The sequence below is a fragment of the Ptychodera flava genome, chromosome 17, assembly GCF_041260155.1.
Source record: "Ptychodera flava strain L36383 chromosome 17, AS_Pfla_20210202, whole genome shotgun sequence".
NCBI lineage: Eukaryota > Metazoa > Hemichordata > Enteropneusta > Ptychoderidae > Ptychodera > Ptychodera flava.
In genome coordinates, this window is record NC_091944.1 from 40,051,253 (window position 1) to 40,075,449 (window position 24,197).

Genomic DNA, 24,197 nt, shown 5'->3' on the forward strand with positions numbered 1-24,197 from the left:
CTTTGGTCAGCAGAAGTTTTACTGGAAGTTTCAAATCCACGAGGGATAACGGAATGATCCGTGTCAAACACCTGACTGAGAAAGGTGTTATTTAAGTCAACATCTGTGACATTATTTTTGAGAGTATTTTGATTCTGAGAAGTTTTCTTTGACATGGCTCGAGTAATAGCACATGAAGGAAAAACACCGGGAATTTCCTCTTCTATTGGCTCTGGATTCTGCTCTAAACTAGGATTATCAATCACAAGTGGATTAGTAATGACCTTGTCCCCCCAAGGTCGTTTCCAAGAAGAAGGTGAATCCCTTCAAAAGGCAAAAAAGGCCTAGTACCTAAAGTCACAGGTCCAGAAACAAAGTCCGAAGACAAATAGACATTATAGAGAGGAACAGGAATGTAGTCATTACAATCTACCCCCTTAATGAGAACTTTAGAACCTGAAAATGACTTTTCAGAAAATGGCAGGATATCTGCCAACAAAAGAGACTGGGACGCCCCAGTATCTCTTAAAATTTTGACAGGGGTAGCGGAAGAGAAATCACTAGAAAGTGATATAAAACTATCATGAATAAATGGTTCGAAAATACCCATAATGCTATCTTGAGAAGAATTGACCTTGACCTCATTAATTGGGGATGAGAGGGATTTAACCTCAGAAAATGTGTTACACACATTATTAGACTCTAATTGAGTTGATGAAGAAATAAAGCCGGTGGGCTTAGATCCACTTTGACCACTTTGACCTTCACGTTTTCTTTTCAATTTGAAACACTCTGACATTAAATGGCCGTCTTTCTTACAATAATTACAAGAAAGTGTACCGAACTGTTTGTCAGAAGGAGATTGAGACTTGGGATCTGATGATGTGGGAGTGTTTACTTGAACTCTGTGAACTGTTGTCATTTGATTTCCTACTGTCCTTTGAAAAATTCTTGGATGAAAAGGAGGAGTTAAATTTACCTGCATTGTTTCTGTAGGAAAAGGACTGGGATGGTTTGCTGAGAAATGAAGATTTGTGGGTCAATGAATAATCATCGGCCAAACGTGCAGCAACCTCCAATGTATCTGCCTTTTGTTCATTGATAAACGTCTTGATGTCACTCGGGATGCACCTTTTAAATTCCTCAATCAAAACAAGCTGTCGTAATTTGTCATAATTCTGACTGACCTTTTCAGAAGAACACCAACGATCAAACAGTTGTTCTTTTGTTCGAGCAAATTCAACATAAGTTTGATCCTTCACCTTCTCACAATCCCTAAATTTCCGACGTTAAGCTTCAGGCACCAACTCATAGCCCTTGAGAATAAATTCCTTCACAGAATCATAATTTGAAGCCTGCTCTACTGACAACTGAATGTAAATTTCTCTGGCTTTACCCACCAAAGCACTCTGCAAAAGCATAGACCAGGACTCCTTAGGCCAATTCAGACTCTGAGCAATTTTCTCAAAATGAAGGAAATATTTATCAACATCCTTTTCTTGGAAAGGGGAAACTAGCCTGAAATGCTTAGTGATGTCAAAATTGTCTGAAGGGAAGAATTTTCCTGACTGTCCAAGCTCTAAAACCAAGCTCTAAACGTCTCATTTCTAACTGCAGTCGGTGTTCTGCTAATTCTCTTTCCTTTTCTTTTTCCTCTCTTTCTTTCTCCCTTTGTCTTTCTTCCATTTGCAATTCTTTTTCTTTCATTTCTAATCTTTCCTGCCTTTCTTTTTCTTTCTGTCTTTCTTCCATTTGTAACTTTTCCTTTTCTAATTCCAATTTCTTAAGCTCCAAATCTGCCTGTATTTCTAATTCTAATTTTTTGAGTTCGAAGGAAGACTCAGGCTCATAATCTTTTAAGGCAGACTCCTCAAAATGGCCAGAATTAACTAAATGTTTTGCAATCTTGAACTGTATTTCTCGCTTGCGCATAGAGCTTTTGACATCTACTTTAAGGAAATTTGCCAGTGCTATGAGGTTGTCTTTTCTGAGGGAATTAAATGTGTCCTGATCAAGGTCATCCATAAATTCGTCTGGCTTGAATTCCGCCATGATTAAATTTCGTTGAGTTCACAGTATACAGTAGTGTTGAAAAAGGCAGGCGAAATGTTGTCAAACGGCTCAAAATATTCGTATCCCGGACAAGCCCCCAATTTGTTACGTGCAGAGAAAACGAACAAAAGGGTGAACTCAGCAGTTTCCATTTAAACAAATTTATTACGAAAACAAAACTAATTGCTAAGTCAGGGATAGAGTACAAGCTTTAAAAGTGTACAGACTACTTATCTCAGCTGGGACGGCAAAGCTCCAGTCTCAGAGTTGTAACAGTCTGTCGGATGAATGAACAGTCCTTTTGCTTGCAGGCTTGAAGTTGCACAAAGTCCACAGTATAAATCCAGCATTGGCAGTGAAGGTCTTGAAAAGTCTTGAGAATGACTATTGCTGGAGTTTAGTAACATACAAGAGACACGATCCCAAAAGTCTGACTGGAAGCTGTGCACGTCCCTTTTATACACATGTGCTTACATAAGGGCATATAAGAACAATCTAGAACTTTTATTGACATGCTAATTACTGTTCTAAAATTATCTCTCTTACACAGCTATCTGAATTTCCAGAACATTCCAAACATGACTAATTGAATTCAAGGTTGTGAGGTCATTAAGGGTAGTGACCTTGAGAATGTTCTAGACTAATTGAACTCAGGTCATGATGAGTGTGGGGGAAATGACCTACATAACAATACGCTGAAGAAGACAGGCCACCTGACAACGCGAGGGGGGGGGGGGGGTCGGCTGAACGCAAAGATGATAATCATTGTAGGGTTTCATTCATATTTTTTCTGAGGAAGGATGCTGAAGTATTCACAGTATTTTGACTGTCATGAAGGCAGTATCCAAAGAGTCGGGGCGTTTAAACAGAATGTAGGCTACAAGTGATTAATTGAGACTATTCAACGTATGTCACTTCTAAATACTGGCAATGCACTAATGCAGACTTCGTAGATATCAGTGATACAAATTAGTGTTGCAGGGTTGACGAGTTCAACACCGTCTCTGCAGTCAGTCTCACGTTCAACAGAGAAAAGTCGATTTCACGTGTCCCCTGATGCAGTGCCTCGCAAGGCCCGTGTGTTGAACTAGAAAACAAGACAGAGTTGAAACCCAGGCCCAACGGTTATTATGCAGCCAGGCCAAATTCCAGTTAAACTTACCGAATAAACAAGACAAGAACTTGTCTAATTAACAAGCGACCTAGCGGCCGATATAGCTCCGCTGTGTTTTATTAGCTCCGCTGTCAGCGACGCGGAGCTTATCAAATAGGTTGATTTTCCGTCGTCGTCCGTTGTCGTCGTCGTCCGTCGTCGTCCGTCAACAATGCCTTCTCCTCTGAAACCGCAAGTCCAATTGCTTTGAAATTTTATATGCAGCTCACTTGGGGTGACCTCACTTAAGGCTGTTCAAATCGTGGTGAAATTTGCATATTTGTATTTTTGGGGCATTTTTTGGTGTTTTTGGTAAAAAAATCTTCTTCTCTGGAACCGCTTGTCTGATTGCTTTTAAATTTGATATGCAGTTTACTTAGGGTGACTTCAGTCAGATTTGTTCAAATCGTGGTGAAATTTGCATATTTGTATTTTCAAGGCAATTTTTGTCATTTTTGGTAAAAAAATCTTTAAAAATTTTCTTCTTCAAAACTACTAGTCAGATAGCTTTGATATTTAGTACATATGTCCCTAGGGATGATCTATTTCAGATTTGTTCAAATTGTGCAGAAATATGCCAATTTGCATTTTTAAGGCAATTTTTGCCATTTTTGGTCAAAAAATGTATTTCTCTAAAAGTACTGGTCTGATAGTTTTGAAATTTGGTATACAGGTTTCTATAGAGGAACTAAGTAATATGTATGGAATTTCTGATGAAATCTGTATTTTTGTATTTTTGGGGCAATTTTTGCCATTTTTGGTCAAAAAATGTGTATTTCCAAAAGTACTCATCTGATAGCTTTGAAACTTGGTATACAGGTTCCTACAGATAAACTAAATGATATTTATTAAATTATGATGAAATCTGCAATTTTGTATTTTTGGGGCAATTTTTGCCACTTTTGGTCAAAAAATGTGTATTTCCAAAACTAGTCATTTGATAGCTTTGCAATTTGGTATACAGGTTCCTACAGATCACCTTAATGATATTTGTGGAAATTATGATGAAATCTGCAATTTTGTAATTTTGGGGCAATTTTTGCCATTTTTGGTCAAAAAATGTGTTTCTCATGAAGTACTGGTCTGATAGCTTTGAAACTTGGTATACAGGTTCCTACAGATAAACTAAATGATATTTATTAAATTATGATGAAATCTGCAATTTTGTATTTTTGGGGCAATTTTTGCCACTTTTGGTCAAAAAATGTGTATTTCCAAAACTAGTCATTTGATAGCTTTGCAATTTGGTATACAGGTTCCTACAGATCACCTTAATGATATTTGTGGAAATTATGATGAAATCTGCAATTTTGTAATTTTGGGGCAATTTTTGCCATTTTTGGTCAAAAAATGTGTTTCTCATAAAGTACTGGTCTGATAGCTTTTCAATTTGGTATACAGGTTTCTACGGATGAGCTTAGTAATATATATGGAATTTCTGATGAAATCTGTAATTTTGTATTTTTGGGGCAATTTTTGCCATATTTGGTCAAAAAATGTGTATTTCCAAAAACTACTCATCTGATAGCTTTGAAATTTGGTATTCAGGTTTCTATAGATGAACTAAATAATATTTATTGAAATTATGATGAAATCTGCAATTTTGAATTTTTGGGTCCATTTTTCCATTTTTCGTTAAAAATGTGTTTCTCAAAATATACTGTTTTCGTGTCTTGTAAGCCCTTGGGGCTGGGTGAGGCAACCAAGCTGTTTAAGACCACACATGACACTTTAATAAATTGATATAACATAGCATAACATAACTGCTCTAACAGCTTTGAAATTTGGTATACAGGTTTCTATAGATGAACTAAATTTGATCTTTTGAAATTATGATGAAATCTGCAAATTTTATTTTTGGGGGCCATTGTTGCCATTCTTGGTCAGAAAATTTTATTCTCCAAAAAATTACTCATGAGATAGCTTTGGTTGACATGTTCTTAGGGATGATCCCATGTGATATATTCAAAGTATGATGAAATCTTCGATTGTGTATTTTTGCAGCTATTTTAGCTACTTTTTTCTGGCCACTGCATTGAGCTATCAAAGATTTCCACCTTCTTCATCAACATGTGTCAAAAACAGTTATTCTCTACATAAACACAGCGGAGCTATATCGGCCGCTAGGTCGCTTGTTTACCAAAAATGGCAAAAATTGCCTTAAAAATGCAAATTTGCATATTTCTACACAATTTGAACAAATCTGAAATAGATCATCCCTGGAGACATATGTACCAAATATCAAAGCTATCTGACTGGTAGTTTTGAAGGAGAAGATTTTTAAAGATTTTTTTACCAAAAATGACAAAAATTGCCTTTAAAATACAAATATGCAAATTTCACCATGATTTGAACAAATCTGACTGAAGTCACCCTAAGTAAACTGCATATTAAATTTCAAAGCAATCAGACAAGCTGTTTCAGAGAAGAAGATTTTTTTACCAAAAACACCAAAAAATGCCCCAAAAATACAAATATGCAAATTTCACCACGATTTGAACAAACTTAAGTGAGGTCATCCCAAGTGAACGGCATATAAAATTTCAAAGCAATTGGACTTGCGGTCTCAGAGGAGAAGACAATTGTTGACGGACGACAACGGACGACGACGATGACGGACGACGACGGAAAATCAACCTATCTGCTAAGCTCCGCGTCGCTGACAGCGGAGCTAAAAAGCAATCTGCACAAAGCGGGCAGGTTTTCGCGAAGCTCGACGGCAAAATCTGAAGAAACATATCCACGGTTTAATATTTCAGCCATGTATCTGATAAGTTAAAAAAATAACGTCGCTACCATAACAGTACAACACTACAATATTTAATAATTACACTACCGTCAAAAAACATCAGCAGATAGTCAAAATAACCAATATTTGTCGCGATATTTTCGGATCTTACGACAAATCAGAGGAGATCTAGGGTTGTCCTGTCTTGACCTCTGAATTGCAGAGGAACTATATCCCAAACCCGATGTCGCCGTCACACGTAGTCAAAAACCGTCTGTTCGCATCTAGTCTCGTGCCAAATAAAATATGTCGCTAAGTTTTGATGAAATTTAAGCTGCGAAATTGCCATTTTAACATTTGTTGTAGATCGCTGGGTGATCCGGATATTGGGGTTTTCTCTCTCTCTCTTTGCTGCAAGTGCAACACACCGGCATCGCGAAGAAACGCACAGAGCGCCTACGGTTGATTTGACGGGATCACAGAAAACTGATAACATTATTAATTCTAGTGGCATCTAAATACAACCCCGTGAATCTTTGAATAACATTGGGATGTGTAGAAACATAACAGAATGAAGGGGATCGGGAGCCTGAGTTGTTGGACCGATGTAACGTACATTCAAAGTTCAAAGTTCCTGCATGTCATTTTTATATACCACGTCGCAAGCTCCCGATTCTGAGAAATTTTCTTGGGACCATACTTGTAAGTTCTATCACAACATGTTCCTCGCCACCCAAACAAGCTTCTGTGTTCAAATTTTTGAAAGGGAAAAAGATAGCTCCGATCTCGGATGTTCAAATAAATAACCCGTGTTTGTCTACATTATTGTTTGTAACATAATCAAGTTGGTAAGCTTATGCATTACTAAAACCATGACGTAAAGTTTCGCACTGGGGAAAAAATTTAACGTAAGCTGTAGTGTTTATTAGCTACTATAGACTATAGTATATAGAAGCTATTGGGATGGGTATCCGTCTGGCGTCCGGCGTCAGTCTGTATGTATGTATGTATGTATGTATGTATGTCCGTTTGTGAGGCGTCCGTCCACTCAAATATCTTGAGGACCGCAGTACTTACTGATTTGATATTTGTTGTGTAGATGAAAAATATGATTTTGAGAAAGTTTTTTTTTTAATTTTTTGATATTGTTGAAAATAGGCAAATTAATGCCAAAAAAAGGCGTTTTTGGTAAAAAATCTTCTTCTTCATAACCGCTGGTCAGACAGCTTTGTTATTTTTATACAGGTCCCTAGGGACAACCCAATTTAGATTTGTTAAAATTGTGATGAAATATGCAAATCTGTATTTTTACAGAATTTTTTTTTCCATTTTTGGTCAGGCCATCCTGAAATGAGCTATCAAAGATATCCACCTTCTTCATCAATACATGTGTCACAAAAGGTTATTCTCTACATAACACAGCAGAGCTCTGTCAACTGTTTAGTCGCTTGTTTTTTCAAAACCGCTGGTCAGACAGCTTTAATATTTGGTTTACAGGTCCCTAGGATGACCTTAGTGAGATAATTTCATACAGTCAGGAAATACTTAATTTTGTATCCATGTCTATAGTAGCTTCAGGGACTTTGGCCCTATGTTTATTGCTTCAAAACTTAAATATTGTTCAACAAATAGACCTTAAGCTTTAAGAAAGAAAACATACTTACATTACCAGTATTTTTACGTCAAGTTATACCATGGTCTCTTTCTTCTCAACATCACGTTTCTTTGTGATCAGTGATGTCATTTTTATTTTAGAAATATGATCAACTGCCCGATGTTACAGTTGGAAAATAGTAAAGTTTTAAAATTGCGTGCATCTTTCTAATCGGCGTATACATTTATTGGTGTAACCGAAAATATTTACATAAGACTTCCACATGCCCTTGGGGCAATACTACATTGTTGCAGACATTTTTTTGCACATTTTTGTGTGGGTGTGTGTTGTAATTTTTCTAGGTCACTTCGACAGACAGTACGCATTGAAAAGTCCCAGGTGCGATTTCTAATTTAAGAACGCATTTTAGGACCTGCCAGATGACTGTTTCAGGACCCCAGGAGGGCATGCAATCTGATTTGTTCAACAATGGACGCTAATGTCACTCAACCTAAATTGCTGTCGACCTCTTCAGACCCCGGTAAAAGCCATTACTGATATGACAAGTTGAACACTGTCAGATGACCGTGTGTGAGTCCTTGCTCCTTCGCTGGACTTGTCACACATCGGCGTTACTGTCGGCAAGATCAGAAGACTACGTCACAAGCTTTAATGACATGTCAAATGGTGCGGTTTTCCAGGGGACAATTTATGCATGCGAACTCATTAAAAGGCATTAACTGCTTTACCTCACGTCCCGGCAGGGTAAGAGGGACACCGCGGACTCCGCGCGAGGTACCGCCTGTTTGAAAATGACCTCCTCCCTTAGTTTAAGTTTTCTGGCTTACATATCGTGAAAAGCAGCGCATATAGTATTCAAATATGCATGCTCATCTATGGAACTATGGACAACTTTTCCACTTCGTCTCAGTCACATGTCATTTGCATATTACGAATGGTCGTCGATGTTTTCCGAGGTTACCTATCCGAGGTAACCGAATATGCAACCTGTGCTTACTATATTTCGTGTCTTGCCATTGCATACCACACTCTAAGTGGGGATCGTAACGTTTTAGATCAGTTTTACTCAAAATTTATTCACCCTTTTCTGTGATTTGTTTTGAAATACCTAAATTTACACTGAAAATACAAATTGATGAAGATTTGTTTTTCAAATTCACAAGGTTTTCTCCCATGCGTCTTATAGCTTGTTGCAGGCTGCGTGTAACCTGACGTTTTTTACCAGTGACCGGCCATTATCTACATCTTTGCCTACAAAAAAAGCCATGAAATTACTAACAGTAGAAAGTTCTAACTTACGATTGCTTACGATCACAATCTGCTGCCGTCCTTAGAGAATATAATCTATTTGCTAGACTTTCCCCTTATTGTTTATGTCTAGTGTGTGCGCTTGTACTGAGCACGAGATGCTCAGGGCTAGATTTGAACTAAATACAGTGCCCGAGGAAATTCTTTCCTGAACTAAGTCAAGACCTTCGTTTTCTATCTTCCTTCAGAAGCTCGTTATATGTCCATTTTGACAACTGGCTTCCATCACAGCGTCTTAACATTCAAATCACCCGCTGCTGTTGTGAGAAAGTATCCATTCCGTGTTGAAAGCCAGGGGTTGAAAACTGGGTCCCGTTTGAATATGCACACATCTACTTATTAGACGCAAAAAGGTTAGCAGGAATTCATAGATGTATTGAAAGCCATGCATCGTTGCTGTTTATTGAGAAAATTGTATAAGGGAAATTCGTCTCCCAACTCGGCGATACGTGAGCGGCCATTCTGTTCCGCAACTTCCTATATTTCTATTGCATACCACAGCTGTCATTGCTGTCTATTGAACCACAAATGACTGTGAATTCAGTAAATTTTCGATGGGATTCAAACTCACAACGTATGGCATACAGTCACCTTAGTAGCGAAGAAATCACAGTTTAGGAAGGTCTGTCGCCCAGACTACAGCCCATTGGCCGCTCCACAAACCCTAGTTAGAAGGTAGGCTCAAATTGTGTGAACCCTGCACACTTCCATAATATTCAGGCACAGGTGATAATCGGTAGGCCCTTTTGTAAAAGATAGTTTATGTTTCTCTGATAAGCCAACGACTAAGCAAGTGTTTTCCCCATCCAACCTAGTGTTTGCCAACAACCAACGTCACTACCACGTTGCCTATTGTGCACCCACGGCACTGGACTTTGCCCTTTAAGTGTGTACTTAGTCCTGTTCCCTAACCCGTTTCAACCACTGGCTGCGCTGCTGATGAAAATAGGGTCAGGTATGGGCTATTGTAAACATGGTTGTCATTGTGAACATGGCTGTCTTAGGTGGAACGACTGCGGTGATTTCATTGCATTTATTTCCAACTTGGTGTTGCCTTTAATTTTACATTTGTTTGCCCATGAAGTAATTTTATCATCCATGGTTTCCCAAACCAAGATTCCTATGTCAACATTTAATGAAAAACGAAAAATCACTTATTTTTGGATCACTGCTGTACATGCCAAAGGAGGGATAGTCTGTCACGTCTGAGAAAAAACCATAGACAATAATGTCATTTCACCACTAAATGCCATCATAGAAGTACAAAGTCGGAGACTTAAAATTGAAGCTGTGCAAATAACTTAAATGTTCAATGTTTCGTCTCTCTATGTTTGCTACTGTACAGATGTGCTGATCACATGATCTTGTCAGGTGACTGTGCTCATTAATATGCAATCAAATTCTGACTCAAATGGCGCCCACGTGTAGCCCATACATGACCCTATTTTCATTAGCAGCACAGCTAGATAAAAATGGGGCAGGGGACTGGACTAGTGTGTACATTGACAACCTCTGTGAAAGAATTTGGAAAGGCCATCAATGTATCTGTGTAGAGTGAAAGTTATTATTGTAAAGGTGGAGCTGCATGTTGCCAACACACTTTTTTCAAAGGAATATTTCTCATCAAAGATGACAAGGAAACCCCCGCATAGTATAAAAAGCAGAGACTCTAAAGTTTAGTATGGTAGCAGTAGTTTACTTGAAGGATGAAGAGGGTGTGTATTTTGGGTAAAAAACCTCAATTTTGGTATTAATGATAAAAATTAATTTAAGTCAAAAACTTGATGCTATTTTCGAAAATGTAATATTTCACTTGAAAGAAGAGTATATGTAGAAAAAAATGACCATTTTATTTTGCATTATCTATCCTCATTCTAAAATGGCAAGGGTTGAAAGACTGATACTCAAAAACAGTGATTAAAATCATGATAAGCAAATTTAAAATGCCTCTTATTCAAAATGTAAGAACTTTATTACCAAATGAAATAGTTTTGTTGTGTAGCATGTAAGAACATAATGTGAAAATTTCAGAAAATTTGACCCAACTAGAGTGATGTTAAATTCTTTTAGAATTTTAATATTGGGAGGAAAAAGAAACCAGAAAATTGGATGATTTGCATACATTTGCATAAATCAATACTTCTGTATAAGGCAACTTACAACTACGTGACAAGCTAAAACATGAACCAAACCAGTATTTTAATCTTGGGTTAACAACTTAATGAAAATTGAATGAATATTTGCAAAAAAAGTGACTTTAGCAAAATCAGTGTGTTGGGTGCACCGTCCCATAATGTGATTAGGTTGTCCTTTTGCTGATGTGATTTTTCTCTAATTAGAGTGAGAACAAGAAAAAGTTATCCACTGGTGAAGATAAAAGCAAAATATCTACAAACAAGAGAATGCATGCCAGTGATGACAGCAATGTTGCCTCAAGTAGAAAAGATAACTTCAAGGCCGTTGTGAAAAAGCCGGCCATGGCACAAGAGATTCATGTACCATCTCAGAAGAAAAGGAAATGTAAGTTGATGTATCAAGGTTTGAAGTTATGTTGCATTATTGCATCATGTCACTGTGTAATTGCATGATGTCTTTGATATTTGGTATTTGCTATACAGGTACATAGGGATGATCAAAATGTGATATCTTGTAATTACAATGAAATCAGCCAGAATATTGAGCTCATATTTGGTATTATATAAATACCAAAAAGAGCTTATATGGTAAGTCGATGGCATCTGTATGTCTGTTTGTATGTGGGTATGTATGTGCAGATGTATGTCGGTCACACGCAAAGGCTCCCATACCGCCAAAGCTACCATCTCAGTATTTGGTGTACAGGTAGATGCAGGGGTTGAGATGTGACGTTGTTCAAATGAACATGTCAGTGTCAAAAATGTGCAAATGAGGTAAGAAAAGGGGGAAATCCTGCAAATGTGCAGGAGTGGTGGCAGTAACTGAAACAGGCCACACATCTGAGTAAGAGATTTTGACCTTTAACCCTGAAAACGCCATGCCCTTATATATCCGTACATGCCCAACTCACTGTCAGCGCTACGCATGGATATAACTGTACACGGCCTGAGGTTCGCTAAGGCAAAGTTTGGAACTTGATTTCCCACGATTAAGAAGTCACCTGTCAAATAAATCCATTCCTTACCCTTTGAACCCACTTCAGGCCCATATAAGGACTAAAATAATGACATCATCTTATGTAGCTACGGCAATTTCCAGTAATTTGAGCGACCTTTCGAGGAAATCATGTCGACTATTTTTACCGTGAATATCTAATCAGATCTGGTTGCTGACTTCACCGAAGTGAGAGACATTCTGAACGCTTTTTTCTGCCGTATATCCTAAAGACGATGGTTTTGTGACAATCTATCGTCCATTTCTTTATAGAAATGGCATAGTTTGGTATTTTTTGAGGATATTTTCTGAGAAAATGAAGACTTTTTTTGATCGGTCGAATGTTATTTTGAAGTTGAACAGCAGCTCGAATGGCGTCACTACGGAGCATCGCGGTGACCAGCCTCTCTGAAAGCTCAAGTTTGAGTACCGTAAAAACCTGATCAATTCGACTGCCCTATTAATTCGACCACCCTATTTTTTGCACAAAACATAATTTTATTTGGGCCCTTTCAAATCGACCACCGACTAAAATTGGGACTTTCTCGATCTCTATTAATTCGACCGATTTACATACCTTTCAAAAACTTCCTTCAGTTGGTGAATGAACGATATTTCAAGACATCGAAAACCACCGTTACGAATACGATGAACCACGGGTCAGACAAAAAGGCAGAAATGAGAACAACAAAGGGCTTTGTAAACGGCTTTCAGATTGGTTTTCATTGGGTCACATGATTATTTTCGCTGAGTGGGAAACCTCAGTGATTTATAGTGAGCTGGATCTCAGTCACTGCTTTCGAAATATGCGTTTACGTACTTTCTCCCTTTCTCATTGTCTTTTCCGAATTCTTACCTTCCCGTGTCGATTGAAATTTACAGACTCTTTCTATGTGTGAATCAATATCCCTTCCTAATTTGACAGATATTATGTTCTAAACCACATGTTGCTTGTTCCTAAAACACATAGACAGATGTGCCCCGTGCACTAAAAGGACGAGTTTGCGAAATCTTTTGCGAACGCTGAAAAAATTGCTGAGGAAAAATCGATGTTACATGTCGGTAAATACGGCCGCCGCGCCGCGTGCGTTCTGTCTGACTAGGAACAGACTAATATTTTCAAACGCAAATGGGGACAGTGTCAAGGAAAGAGTAAGACGACGACTTATTTTTTCAAGCTAAAGAAAATGCTCTTTCTGGCTGTTTTAATGACTCAATCGAATATTTTTGTACCCAATTAATAAATCATAGACAATCTCAAATTTTGGTTTATGGCAATTTTTGTCGACCGATAAGTCTTTTCATCTTCAATATTCCATTCTAATTTCACCTATATAATATCCTAACCTCCTGTGACTTTCCCTCTAAACGTTGATTAGCCTTGTGCACCAAAAGAGATGCTGTATTTTATGCCAAGCGATGAAAAGATCGCTGAAGAAATAACCATGCCAGTCAGTACGCCGACGGTAGGCGAAACCCGGACGGCCATACCGATTGGGGACAGAGCAGAGTAGATCGAAACGCAAACGGGGTGTTATTATAGGAAAGGCGGTGACTTATTGTAAAGCTGAATAAAATGCTGTCTCTGTTTGTGTAAGTCTGTCGATCGAAATATATATTTTGTTCCCAGTTGATTAATCATGGGGGATGGCAGTCTCGATCTCCCCTTTATGGTTCGATATTTACTGACTCTTTCCTTCTCATTTTTGTCAATCGATGAAAGCATTTTTGTCTTCCTTATTCAATCTTACTTTGACCGATGTTATATCCTGACCTACAGTGTCATTAGTTTTGACCAACGTACAACAGGAAAAAACTAACGATTTGAGTGACGATAGAGACCATGCCCGATACGGAAAATTGACATCACATACTTGCATTGAGCAGTGACCTGAAACTTCAGACTTATATTATATAAATGTCGACAATATAAAATATCGAAATGCTGGAGAGAGAGAGGGAGAGAGAAAGGTTTACGCTGTCGCGATCTGATTATACTGTTTCAGATATGACTTCGGTATAGACGATACACTGACATCGAAAATGTACACCTACTTTCCAGAAATTCGACTAATCTTATAATAAGAGTAGAATAAATATAAAAGTGTTGGTTGAAGTAAATCTTCAGATGTTGGTTTTCCAAAGTTAGGCAATACTTACAGAAATAGGGTCGTCATAGTCTTCTCTTAAAAACTATTATCTTCAACGCCACGTTTCTTATGATCGGTGATGTCATTTTTTATTATTTTTACAAACTTTCAATGCATCAAACGCCATTAGACTATCTCATCTGCCTGTCAGGGAGTTAGAATATATTTCCAAGGGCTGGCACACGATGTCAACTTACCAGCGTCCATCGAGTGGCCGGTGGCAGTGTCACAGATCGCTCCGTCTGTAATCGCGGCCACTTTGATTTTGATGTGACACCCAGGTGCGTTTGAGGTTTTTTATCACCTAATTTGTTGACCTCACAAAATTTCACAGTCCATGCTTTGAAGCAGTCTCAACATGGCAAACATGTCTCGCGTAAATTTCATCCTCGTCGTTCCAATTAATTCGACCACTAAATTATTTCGGCAGTTTTAATTTCCCAATAAATCGACGATTTTGAAATCGTAATTATTTTTTTCTGGTCGAATTGATCAGGTTTTTACGTTATGTCAGTTCGGTTTTCTGGGCCGAAAACACTAATGGTGAAGAAATTTGAAAGTATTTTCACTAAATCTTAGCTTAATATGTGATTTTGGAACGATTAGGTCTGTTTATGTAAAGTAAACTTTGGTATCGCGGCATTCTTCACCGTGTATCGAGACGGCCAAGATGGCCGCCGATCACGGGTTTGTGTGCACAAAATGTATAACACGGCACGTTCCGAACTGTTGATCTCGCGTCATATTCCTACGTCAATAACATATTCTTTTGTCGAAATGTACTCGATATGTAATTATTTATATCATATCTATTGGTTTCTGTTCATTTGCTGGCGAATTATGTTGCATGCTCGTCAAAATACGTGATCAAACTTTCGTATGTGTTCACATTGACTGTCATGATTTACGGTGACGTTGCCATCAAACGTCAGGGCCAGTACAGTTATCGAAAGCGTTCAGACGTGAATGTCGTTCTTATTGTACCTCGAACTTATTTTATTTAGTTCTTGAACCGAATTTATTTTCTCAGAAGTTCAGGCAGTGCGTTTTGTGGTGAAGTTTCTCATCGTTTGCCAATCACAGGGTAGCTAATAACGTAGCTGAATACACAGGCTCTGATTTGAATTGTCTTGTAAGATGGCAGCTTCTTCATGATATCAATCAAATTTGTTGTTTGTGTTTACTTGCAATGCCAAAACCTCTCAAACATCTAAACATATCCTCTCTAACTTGTATGGTAACATTCATTCCACAACTTGAATCATATCTGATAGCAATCAGAATCCAAATAAAAAAACAAAAACAAAGATTTTTCCTGGTTATACATGGTTTCACCTTGGGATGCAGAAAGAAATACACAAACAAACAAACAAACAAACAAACAAAAAAATAATGACAAATGAATAAAAGATCTTGTTTACGAAATTCAATCATGTTGCTGATTAATGTGTCTTAATGTATATTTCACTTGTGTTATATGCTTTTGTGTAACTGTGTTGAAGGGTATGTGGTATTTGTATTATTGACAAATACCAACAATTGTTTGTTTGTTTATTATTTACATTTGATAAGTTCCTCCGCTGAAAATTTTCACCAAAATATGTGTCTTTTCATGACATTTAAAATGTGTAAAAGTTTGCAGGTTTTTGGACTATAAAATTTATTTTTAGAGTCTTTTAATAATTTTCAATGTATTTTGAACTAAAAATGTGCATTGTAAGCCCATTTTCCCATCCCTGATTTGCTAAACCAAACATTGAAAGACTTCTCGAAGCTTTTTCATTTCCTGATCTTTGAGTTTCATAGCGGTTTGGCTGGGCTTCCAATCATAGGAAAGACACTGTACCTATCTCAAAGAAGTGTAACATGTCAAGATTATTGGTTCAAAAAGTTCTTGGCATGGGAGGCTATATTGCATGAAAGTCTATGGCGTCTTAAGGGTTAACGTATTTGTATGCAGGGTACCTATTATGTGTGGGAGTGGTGGCAGTAACTGAAACAGCTAATTAGTCATTTCCTGTCATTGTTTTTGAACTGTGACATATTAACAAACCTGCTCAAACCATAGACAGTAGAGGGGGGGGGGAAGACTGTATATGCTCAAACTAAGAGGGACAAGCTCTTTCTACTATGCATGTTGCTAAAGTTGACCTCCAGTACCTAAAGTTTCAGACCTTGTTACCTTTGTCATTCTTGTTTTTCTGGTTTAAATATTTCTTGTTGTTTTTCTGGTTGTACTATGCAGAAATCATAGTCATAACATCAACATAGAATTTCCTGCATTGACCAGATAGAAACAACACTTATTGTTGATCTTTGGTATGTACCAATTCTGATCAAATTTGAGCGACACCATACAATTGCGGTATTTTTACTTTTCCCTGTAGAGTTTCTGAGTTAATGATTGTATGTTGAAATCTCTCCATCTATCTTGTGTATGGGCAAAATGTAAACATTGGTTGCATGTTTTGTATTTCAGTCCATGTCAAATATTGTAAATGCAAAATCAAGAACAGTTTGCTGTGTGCTTGTAAAAGATAACATATTTGTCAATACATAAATAGCCTTGCAGATTTATTGTCTTAAAAATTATCACAGAAGTAGAAAAGGAAAAGAAACTAATCAAATTGCTGTAACATATTTACCCTGAGTGCCTGTTTGCCTATATTTAACTATTTTATCATTACATTCAGCTGTTTGTTATATCTTTATGATTCTCCATTGGCCAAGGCACACTTGAGGGCCAATGTCATCACACTGTGCCAGTCTCTGTATGTCAGTCTGTCTGTATGTATATCCATGTTTCATACAACTGTTGGCTTGTTTTGATAACTATATAGGAGCAAACAGTGACATCGTCACTGTTTTTGACATATTTAGTCACAAAAATTCTTCTCAAAAACTACTTGTCTGATTGCTTTGATATTTGGAAGACTTGTTCCTAAGGATGATCATGTGATATTTCAAGTTATGATGACAACTTCAATTTTTAGCTCACATTTGGTATACCAATAAGTCTGAACAATATCATGACTTTTGAGGTGTGGCCGGTACCAGCGATTTGATTTGGTATTGTAGGCTGATTGGCATGTGCGACATCATGTCAGAAACCATTTTCTTTAATGGGTGGCTTCACCCACTAAGGTATAAATAACAATTATTATTTGTCATCATATGAAGATATTCTACAAAATTCGATATTCGACGAGTTATTCCGTATTTTGCAAGTTTCATGCATTTCGAGTGTCTCGATGGTCAAGCTATGAATGAGCAAGAGCGAGTAGTACATGACAGCTCATCATGCATGACCTTATTATGTCTATCCTCTCAACCAATAGGCACAGCTCTGATCACAGGGCCTGGCAAGAATTATTAGTGTAGGAGTTATGAATATGATCAATAAATGTCTTGTATTAAACTTCTTTTCATTATACAAGCCTTACCTGTGTCTGGTGTGTGCCTATTACTTTACCCTAGCTTAGTAGCTATCTGTGTATAGTGTTTCAAAGAAAACAGTCTATATCTGTTAATTGCCCTCCCTAATCCCCTTCATTAATTTGTTCTGCCGATCACTGACGCGAGGGCTTATCGCCCTAACCAAATAACTCGTTAGCAGCTCATAAGGTAGTAGACAGAAAGGGCTGAAACTCTCAGGGTCCGTGGCAAGAGGATGGGAGTAAAGTACCTAGACACTTAATTTATGCATGTATGCATAGATAAACAGGAATAAACATCGTATACTATTAGGTATGCATGTATGCGCAAACGCCATTACGTAATCTTCTAAGTACATGTACATGTAGTTCAGCAGCGACGGTGTCCGCTTTGAATTTTTGTGTAAAGTAATGGATACGGACATATTGGAGTCAGGAAGACATATTTTGTCCCCTGATGTCTAATAAAATTGAGGCCAAATGAGGTACTTTCCTTATCATTGTGAGAGAAAATCAACTGATTATGAAGCGTACAGGTGTGATATGTTACCTCCAAGATTATGAACTGGCCGTGGTCATTTGGAGTTTCTCAGGCGGACGCTATAGCATGGCTTTCTTAACGCCACTCCACGATCTACGCGACATGTACGTGTTGCTCCTATCTCTCAACCACCTCACAACTAATGCGACAGTCTGCTGAAGTCAATTCCTGTAATTCTACTACTCTGTTTTGATATCTAAATGCCACAGATGCGTCAGACTTAGGCAAGTGTAGCTATACCTCCTTTCTCTACGTCGGTCATTGTACAGACCATGGAGGTCCCTCTTTCTTTCTACCTCCGTGTACGGTGTCGCCGGCAGGACCATGTACAGACCACATACAGACCAATGACGATCTTATGACGGAGATGTCGCGCAAACAGTAACGGAAATTTAATTGAATTAAAACGAAATTAAGGCTGCTATTCTGTTTTGTAATGCCTTCCTTTGCCTTTGTACAATAAACCATGGTCGTAAAAATATAGCATTCCGTATAAACCACTAATTTCCCGATAGAATTTCATAACAATTTCAAAAACACTTCCCGAAATAAACATCAACATCCATCATTCCACGAGTCATCGCTGGGTTTACTACTTGACTTTTGAGCCGGATCAACGGGGAAAGTCAAAATGGATCAAAATATTCTCGTTTTTTTATTCAAAGGTTCATCACTTATATAAATCAAACATTTCTTTGCGTAATACTTGATTCAAAACCTATATCCGTTACATTTATCCAAAGAAGTGAACATAATGAACAACACAAAGATCCAGTAATGTCAATGAATCTGTAACACAAGCAATTAAACCAGCGAAATTGCAAAGAAAAGCAAAAAACAACAGGCAAAAAAATAAACGAACCTAGAGAGTCACTACAAAGACAAGCATAGTCGGCTACTTGGATACAATCTCCCCCCGCCGTCTCTCTCTCCCTCTCTCTCTCTCTCTCGTGGTGTATCACGTGCACCTGTCGGACATACTATAAATAATAGGAAAGTTTTTGAATGTGGCAACTAACCACGAAATTGTGGTTATTCCATCGCCACAAATAATGCTGCCGATCATTTATTTCACGATGCTGTCACAGCAAAATCTCAAACAAATCAACGTATTTTTACCAAAATATGTCTCCAGCTACAATAATTTTACTTGGGTTACATCAGACAGTTGACATTTTAGAAAGGTGGGGACATGCAAAGAGTCAAAAGAAAAAGTTTTGTGTTTCATGACATTGACAATGAAAATAAGGCATGTCAAACTTGTAGATCCGAGTTGCTTTCATTGACATGAGAATTTTCCTAGTGATAGTATTGGTTTTCTATTCGTGTTCATTCTCACACCCGTTGGCTTTCCTTCACGATAAATCTCCACAAAGCAATTTACTTGTTGCCAACTTGAGCCTGCTGCTAGAAAATTCAACGCGATCCTTTCTTTTTTGCGGATCAGACACGAGTAGGCGCGGCATCACTGTCAAGCCATTGGCAGTGGAACTGGTCGTCCACTACGCTGTCTTTGGTCAAATCATAAACAGACAGACGAATTCACTTCGATCCGAGAAACATTCGTGATTTTTAGAAATGTTCACTAGATTTAATCATGATTTAATCAACCCGACTTTGCAGACACGGGGCAAACACTGCAATTACTTCACACGGTGTTTTTAGTGTTTGTGGCTTATTAGTGTTTGTGGCATATTAGTGTTTTAGTTGCGTCTACCAAATGAAAGCCTGGGAAATTTGAACGAACTTAACATCCCAACTTTGATGCCGGAGTATTTTAATGCACTAAAACACAGTTGGGAGACTTAATTCGAGTAACTGAGAGTATATCAATCGACCTTGACACTAAGCGAAGCTTTTGTGGAAGTATGCAAATTTTGTTTACAACTTGTCCATTTGCTCGCTCCCGAAAACAAGATATGAGCCAGCATAGTGTCAAAGGTCGCAACTTTCTTCTTCCGGCGTTACTCCCATCCTCATGCCATCGACTGGTAGAACCAGTCGATCGTTGTACTCCACCTTTGGCCATTGGAATCCTGAAAATAACTAGTCAGTGTTCTTGCTTGCTTAAGTACAAAGCTGATGCCAACTTTTTTCGAAAATTTACGTCACCTAACCCTTCGAAAATGAAGATTTTTTGAAATCGGACCCTGAAAGTTTCAGCCCTTTCTGTCTATTACCTTATGAGCTGCTAACGAGGTATTTAGTCAGGGCGATAAGTCCCCGCGTCAGTGATCGGCAGAACAAATTAATGAAGGGGATTAGGGAGGGAAATTAACAGATATAGACTGTTTTCTTTGAAATACTATACAGGGATAGCTAGCGTAAATTAATAGGCACACACTAGACACAGGTAAGGCTTGTATAAAAAAAAATAGTTTAATACAAGACATTTATGGATCATATTCATAACTTCTACACTAATAATTCTTGCCAGGCCCTGTGTTCTGATGTCATGTGATACTATTCATGAGCATTTGTTTACAACATATGCGATTTTCGTGCCACGTCCTTAGCCTGGGTTTTCTTGATTATTAGTCCCCATGGACACCGGGGGACTTATAGGTTTGGTCACGTCCGTGCGTCTGTCTGTTCACGCAGACATCTCAGAGATGCCTTGAGTGATTTCATTTAAACTTGGTACAAGGATTACTTCATATATGTCATACATATGCACGTTGATTTGTTTTGTGATATGATCCAATATGGCCGCCATGCGGCTATTTTGTTACGATTTTTTCATGTATGGAGCCATAACTCAGGCACATCTCAACCGATTTTATTCAAAGTTGGTACAAGGACATTGACCTATGTCATACATATGCATGTCAATTGTACTGCATCAAACTTTATGAAATATGGTACCGGTGATAATCTGTCAGTGTTAGGATGGGATGCAAAAATGTTTGGCAGCATCCTGTCGATTAAGTACTAATTGATTCATTTTAATGACCTTTTGTAATTAGTATGGCGGCTTACATTGGTTTTACGTTTTCACCACCATGGAACTCATTTTTGGCTGTTAAGCCCCGTCTGTATCGCAGTATTTTTAATTACAGACCTAATTAATGAAGAGGACTCTTCCTCTCAGAGGACTTGTAATTAAAGTACAAGTGAGGACTGTGTCATTATCAATGACTTGTTGAGGCTATTTCTGCCATTTTTGTCAAGCTCTCAGATATCCACCTTCTTCATCAACACATTGTGTCAAAAATACTTATACTCTGCATAACACAGTGGAGCTCTATCAGCTGCTAGTATAAGGACTTGCTCTAGTCTGTGAATATCAACTTTATAAAGATTTGCTCCAGTTTGTGAATACAAGCTTCATAAAAGCCTAGCTTTAATCTGTAAATATCATCTTTATAAAGCTTATTATGGGCATGTATCAATTTCTATGAGAGTCAGTATTGGAAACCTCTGTGAAAAAGACTGTGATTTTACTACATGGACATTATCTACCACCCTACTAGTTGTAGAGCTGCTATGAAAACCATGTTACACGTACTATTGCTTACGCAGCATGAACTGTAAGATTATGATGATATTATTCATTTTGAAAACTTTTTTCAACAAATGTGACAAAAATGCAAACAAGGAATGTGGTATTTGTTAGCTACTATAGACTATAGTCTATAGAAGCTATTGGGATGGGTATCCGTCCGGCGTCCGGCGTCAGTCTGTATGTATGTATGTATGTATGTATGTATGTATGTCCGTTTGTGAGGCGTCTGTTCACTCAAATATCTTGAGAACCGCAGTACTTACTGACTTGATATTTGTTGTGTAGATGAAAAATATGATTTTGAGAAACTATTTTTTTTAATTTTTTGATATTGTTGAAAATAGGCAAATTAATGCCAAAAAAGGTGTTTTTGGTAAAAAATCTTCTTCTTCATAACCGCTGGTCAGACAGCTTTGTTATTTGGTATACAGGTCCCTAGGGATAACCCAACTTAGATTTGTTCTAATTGTGATGAAATATGCAAATGTGTATTTTTAAGGAATTTTTTTGTCATTTTTGGTCAAAGTTTGACTTACATTGTATGTGATTCTTGTACTGTATAAACCCTATCAATTCACCCAGAAAAAAATAATTAATATGATTTTAAATAATTGAATTAATTAGGAAATCATCAAAGCCAAAATAACTTTAGTGTGGAATTATCAGAAAGTTCAACTTTTTTTGACAGTTCATAGTGAATTGAGGATTAAAACATGTAAAGGCAACTTTCCTGAATCCCAACTTTGATATATTCTGAACCACCATTTATGTTATCTAAAAGAAATTGCTCATAATAGTTTGTCATGATAGGGTGGTCAAATAAATAGAGATAGAGAAAGTTCTAATTTCCATTTATGGTTGACTAGGTAAGGATAAAATAAGATTACTTTTTGAGGAAAAAAATAGAGTGGTCAATTAAAAGAGTGGTCAAAGTGATAGGGTTTTTATGGTAAAGCTAGGCTGTAAGATTCCTCATGTGCTATTTATAGCAATTATGCAATCTGTGTAAACAGTGCAATGAAAATGTAACATGATTCCTTATAATGCTTTTGATGACCTTGAACTTCTTATGTTTCAAACATTTGTCTCTTCAGTGTGCTTTCTCTGAGTACGTACAGTCTCAACTTATTCAACAGAACTTACTTACAATGTTAATTTGAAAGTTAAAATGTGCTTGGTTAATAGGATGAAAATACTGATATTAAAAGATAACCAGCTCAAGATTCTTTATAACCTGATAGATATGCTGTTTTTTTATGACGTAAATCTTGATTTAAGCAAGTCTTGGTTACTTTAATTAGAATGTAATTAACTCTCGTTTATTTGCTATTATAGACTAATATAATCTGATGAAATATGCAAATCTGTATTTTTACGGAATTTTTTTCCATTTTTGGTCAGGCCATCCTGAAATGAGCTATCAAAGATATCCACCTTCTTCATCAATACATGTGTCACAAAAGGTTATTCTCTACATAACACAGCAGAGCTCTGTCAACTGTTGAGTCGCTTGTTTTTTCAAAACCGCTGGTCAGACAGCTTTAATATTTGGTTTACATATCCCTAGGATGACCTTAGTGAGATAATTTCATACAGTCAGGAAATACTTAATTTTGTATCCATGTCTATAGTAGCTTCAGGGACTTTGGCCCTATGTTATTAATGAGGAGTATTCAATGAATTGTTTCGTTTTCATTTACAGCTGAACCATCTCAACAAAGTCCATTTTCTGAGTTGATGGATGGAGTGGTATTTTGCATCAGCGGATATCAAAATCCACAGAGATCACAACTTAGAGATAAAGCAGTAGATATGGGAGCAAAGTACAGACCTGATTGGACAGATGATTGTACACATCTTATGTAAGTACAGACATAATTGGACAGTGATTTGACTCATCTAAGTAAGTACAGACCTGATTGGACAGATGATTGTACTTATGTAAGTACAGATATGATTGGGCAAATTATTTCTAAATTTGTATATTACCTAAAACATAAGAAATGCTTCATTCTTGAATCTTGTAAATAATGATTGGGAGGAAAGTCACAACAGTATAAAAAATTATTTGTTATAGCTACATGTACCAGCAAGGTCAGTGGAGATCAACAATTGAGAAAGCAGACCAGTTTGCAGATTCTACGGAGACAGATTTACAGCTTGATCAAATTTGAGTGTAAAATTACAAGAAGGATGACTGTCAAATTCACATCCTCATTCATCGGGAAACATTTGTGGCAGGAAGCTTCCCGTATGTACACAATCATGAAGACAGCAATTCAAAATGGCAACCCGACAATGCAGCGACAAACTTTCTTTGTTATTCGTCATTCCAAACATGTACAGAACAGGCCTAACGCATCACTTTTTGTGGGATTTGTTTGCTCTGAAAATGCTGATTGCACCATTTGTCTCATGCTCCAATAAAATGTTAGTAATGATGGTTCTGTCATGGGTTGAAAACATTCAATGCATGTGTTTTACTCATTGAACGGAAACATTCAGGCGTGGGATAGCTCCACCTTATTAAAATAAAATCAACGGTGAAAAGTTCAAACTAGAACTGATAATGTCTTATTTAATACACAGAATTGAAACTTGGA

The 24,197-nt window shown here is 37.4% G+C and overlaps 1 protein-coding gene across 6 annotated transcripts in view; it reads left to right on the forward strand.

The window, feature by feature from the left end:
• LOC139116309 (DNA repair protein XRCC1-like) overlaps positions 1-24,197 on the forward strand; it is a 216,354-nt gene that overhangs the window by 123,892 nt on the left and 68,265 nt on the right. For all 6 annotated transcript variants that reach the window (XM_070678935.1, XM_070678939.1, XM_070678936.1 and 3 more), the window contains 2 exons: positions 11,175-11,355; positions 23,297-23,456. In XM_070678935.1, coding sequence (XP_070535036.1) covers positions 11,175-11,355; positions 23,297-23,456 — 341 coding nt within the window. The remainder of the gene's footprint in view (positions 1-11,174; positions 11,356-23,296; positions 23,457-24,197) is intronic.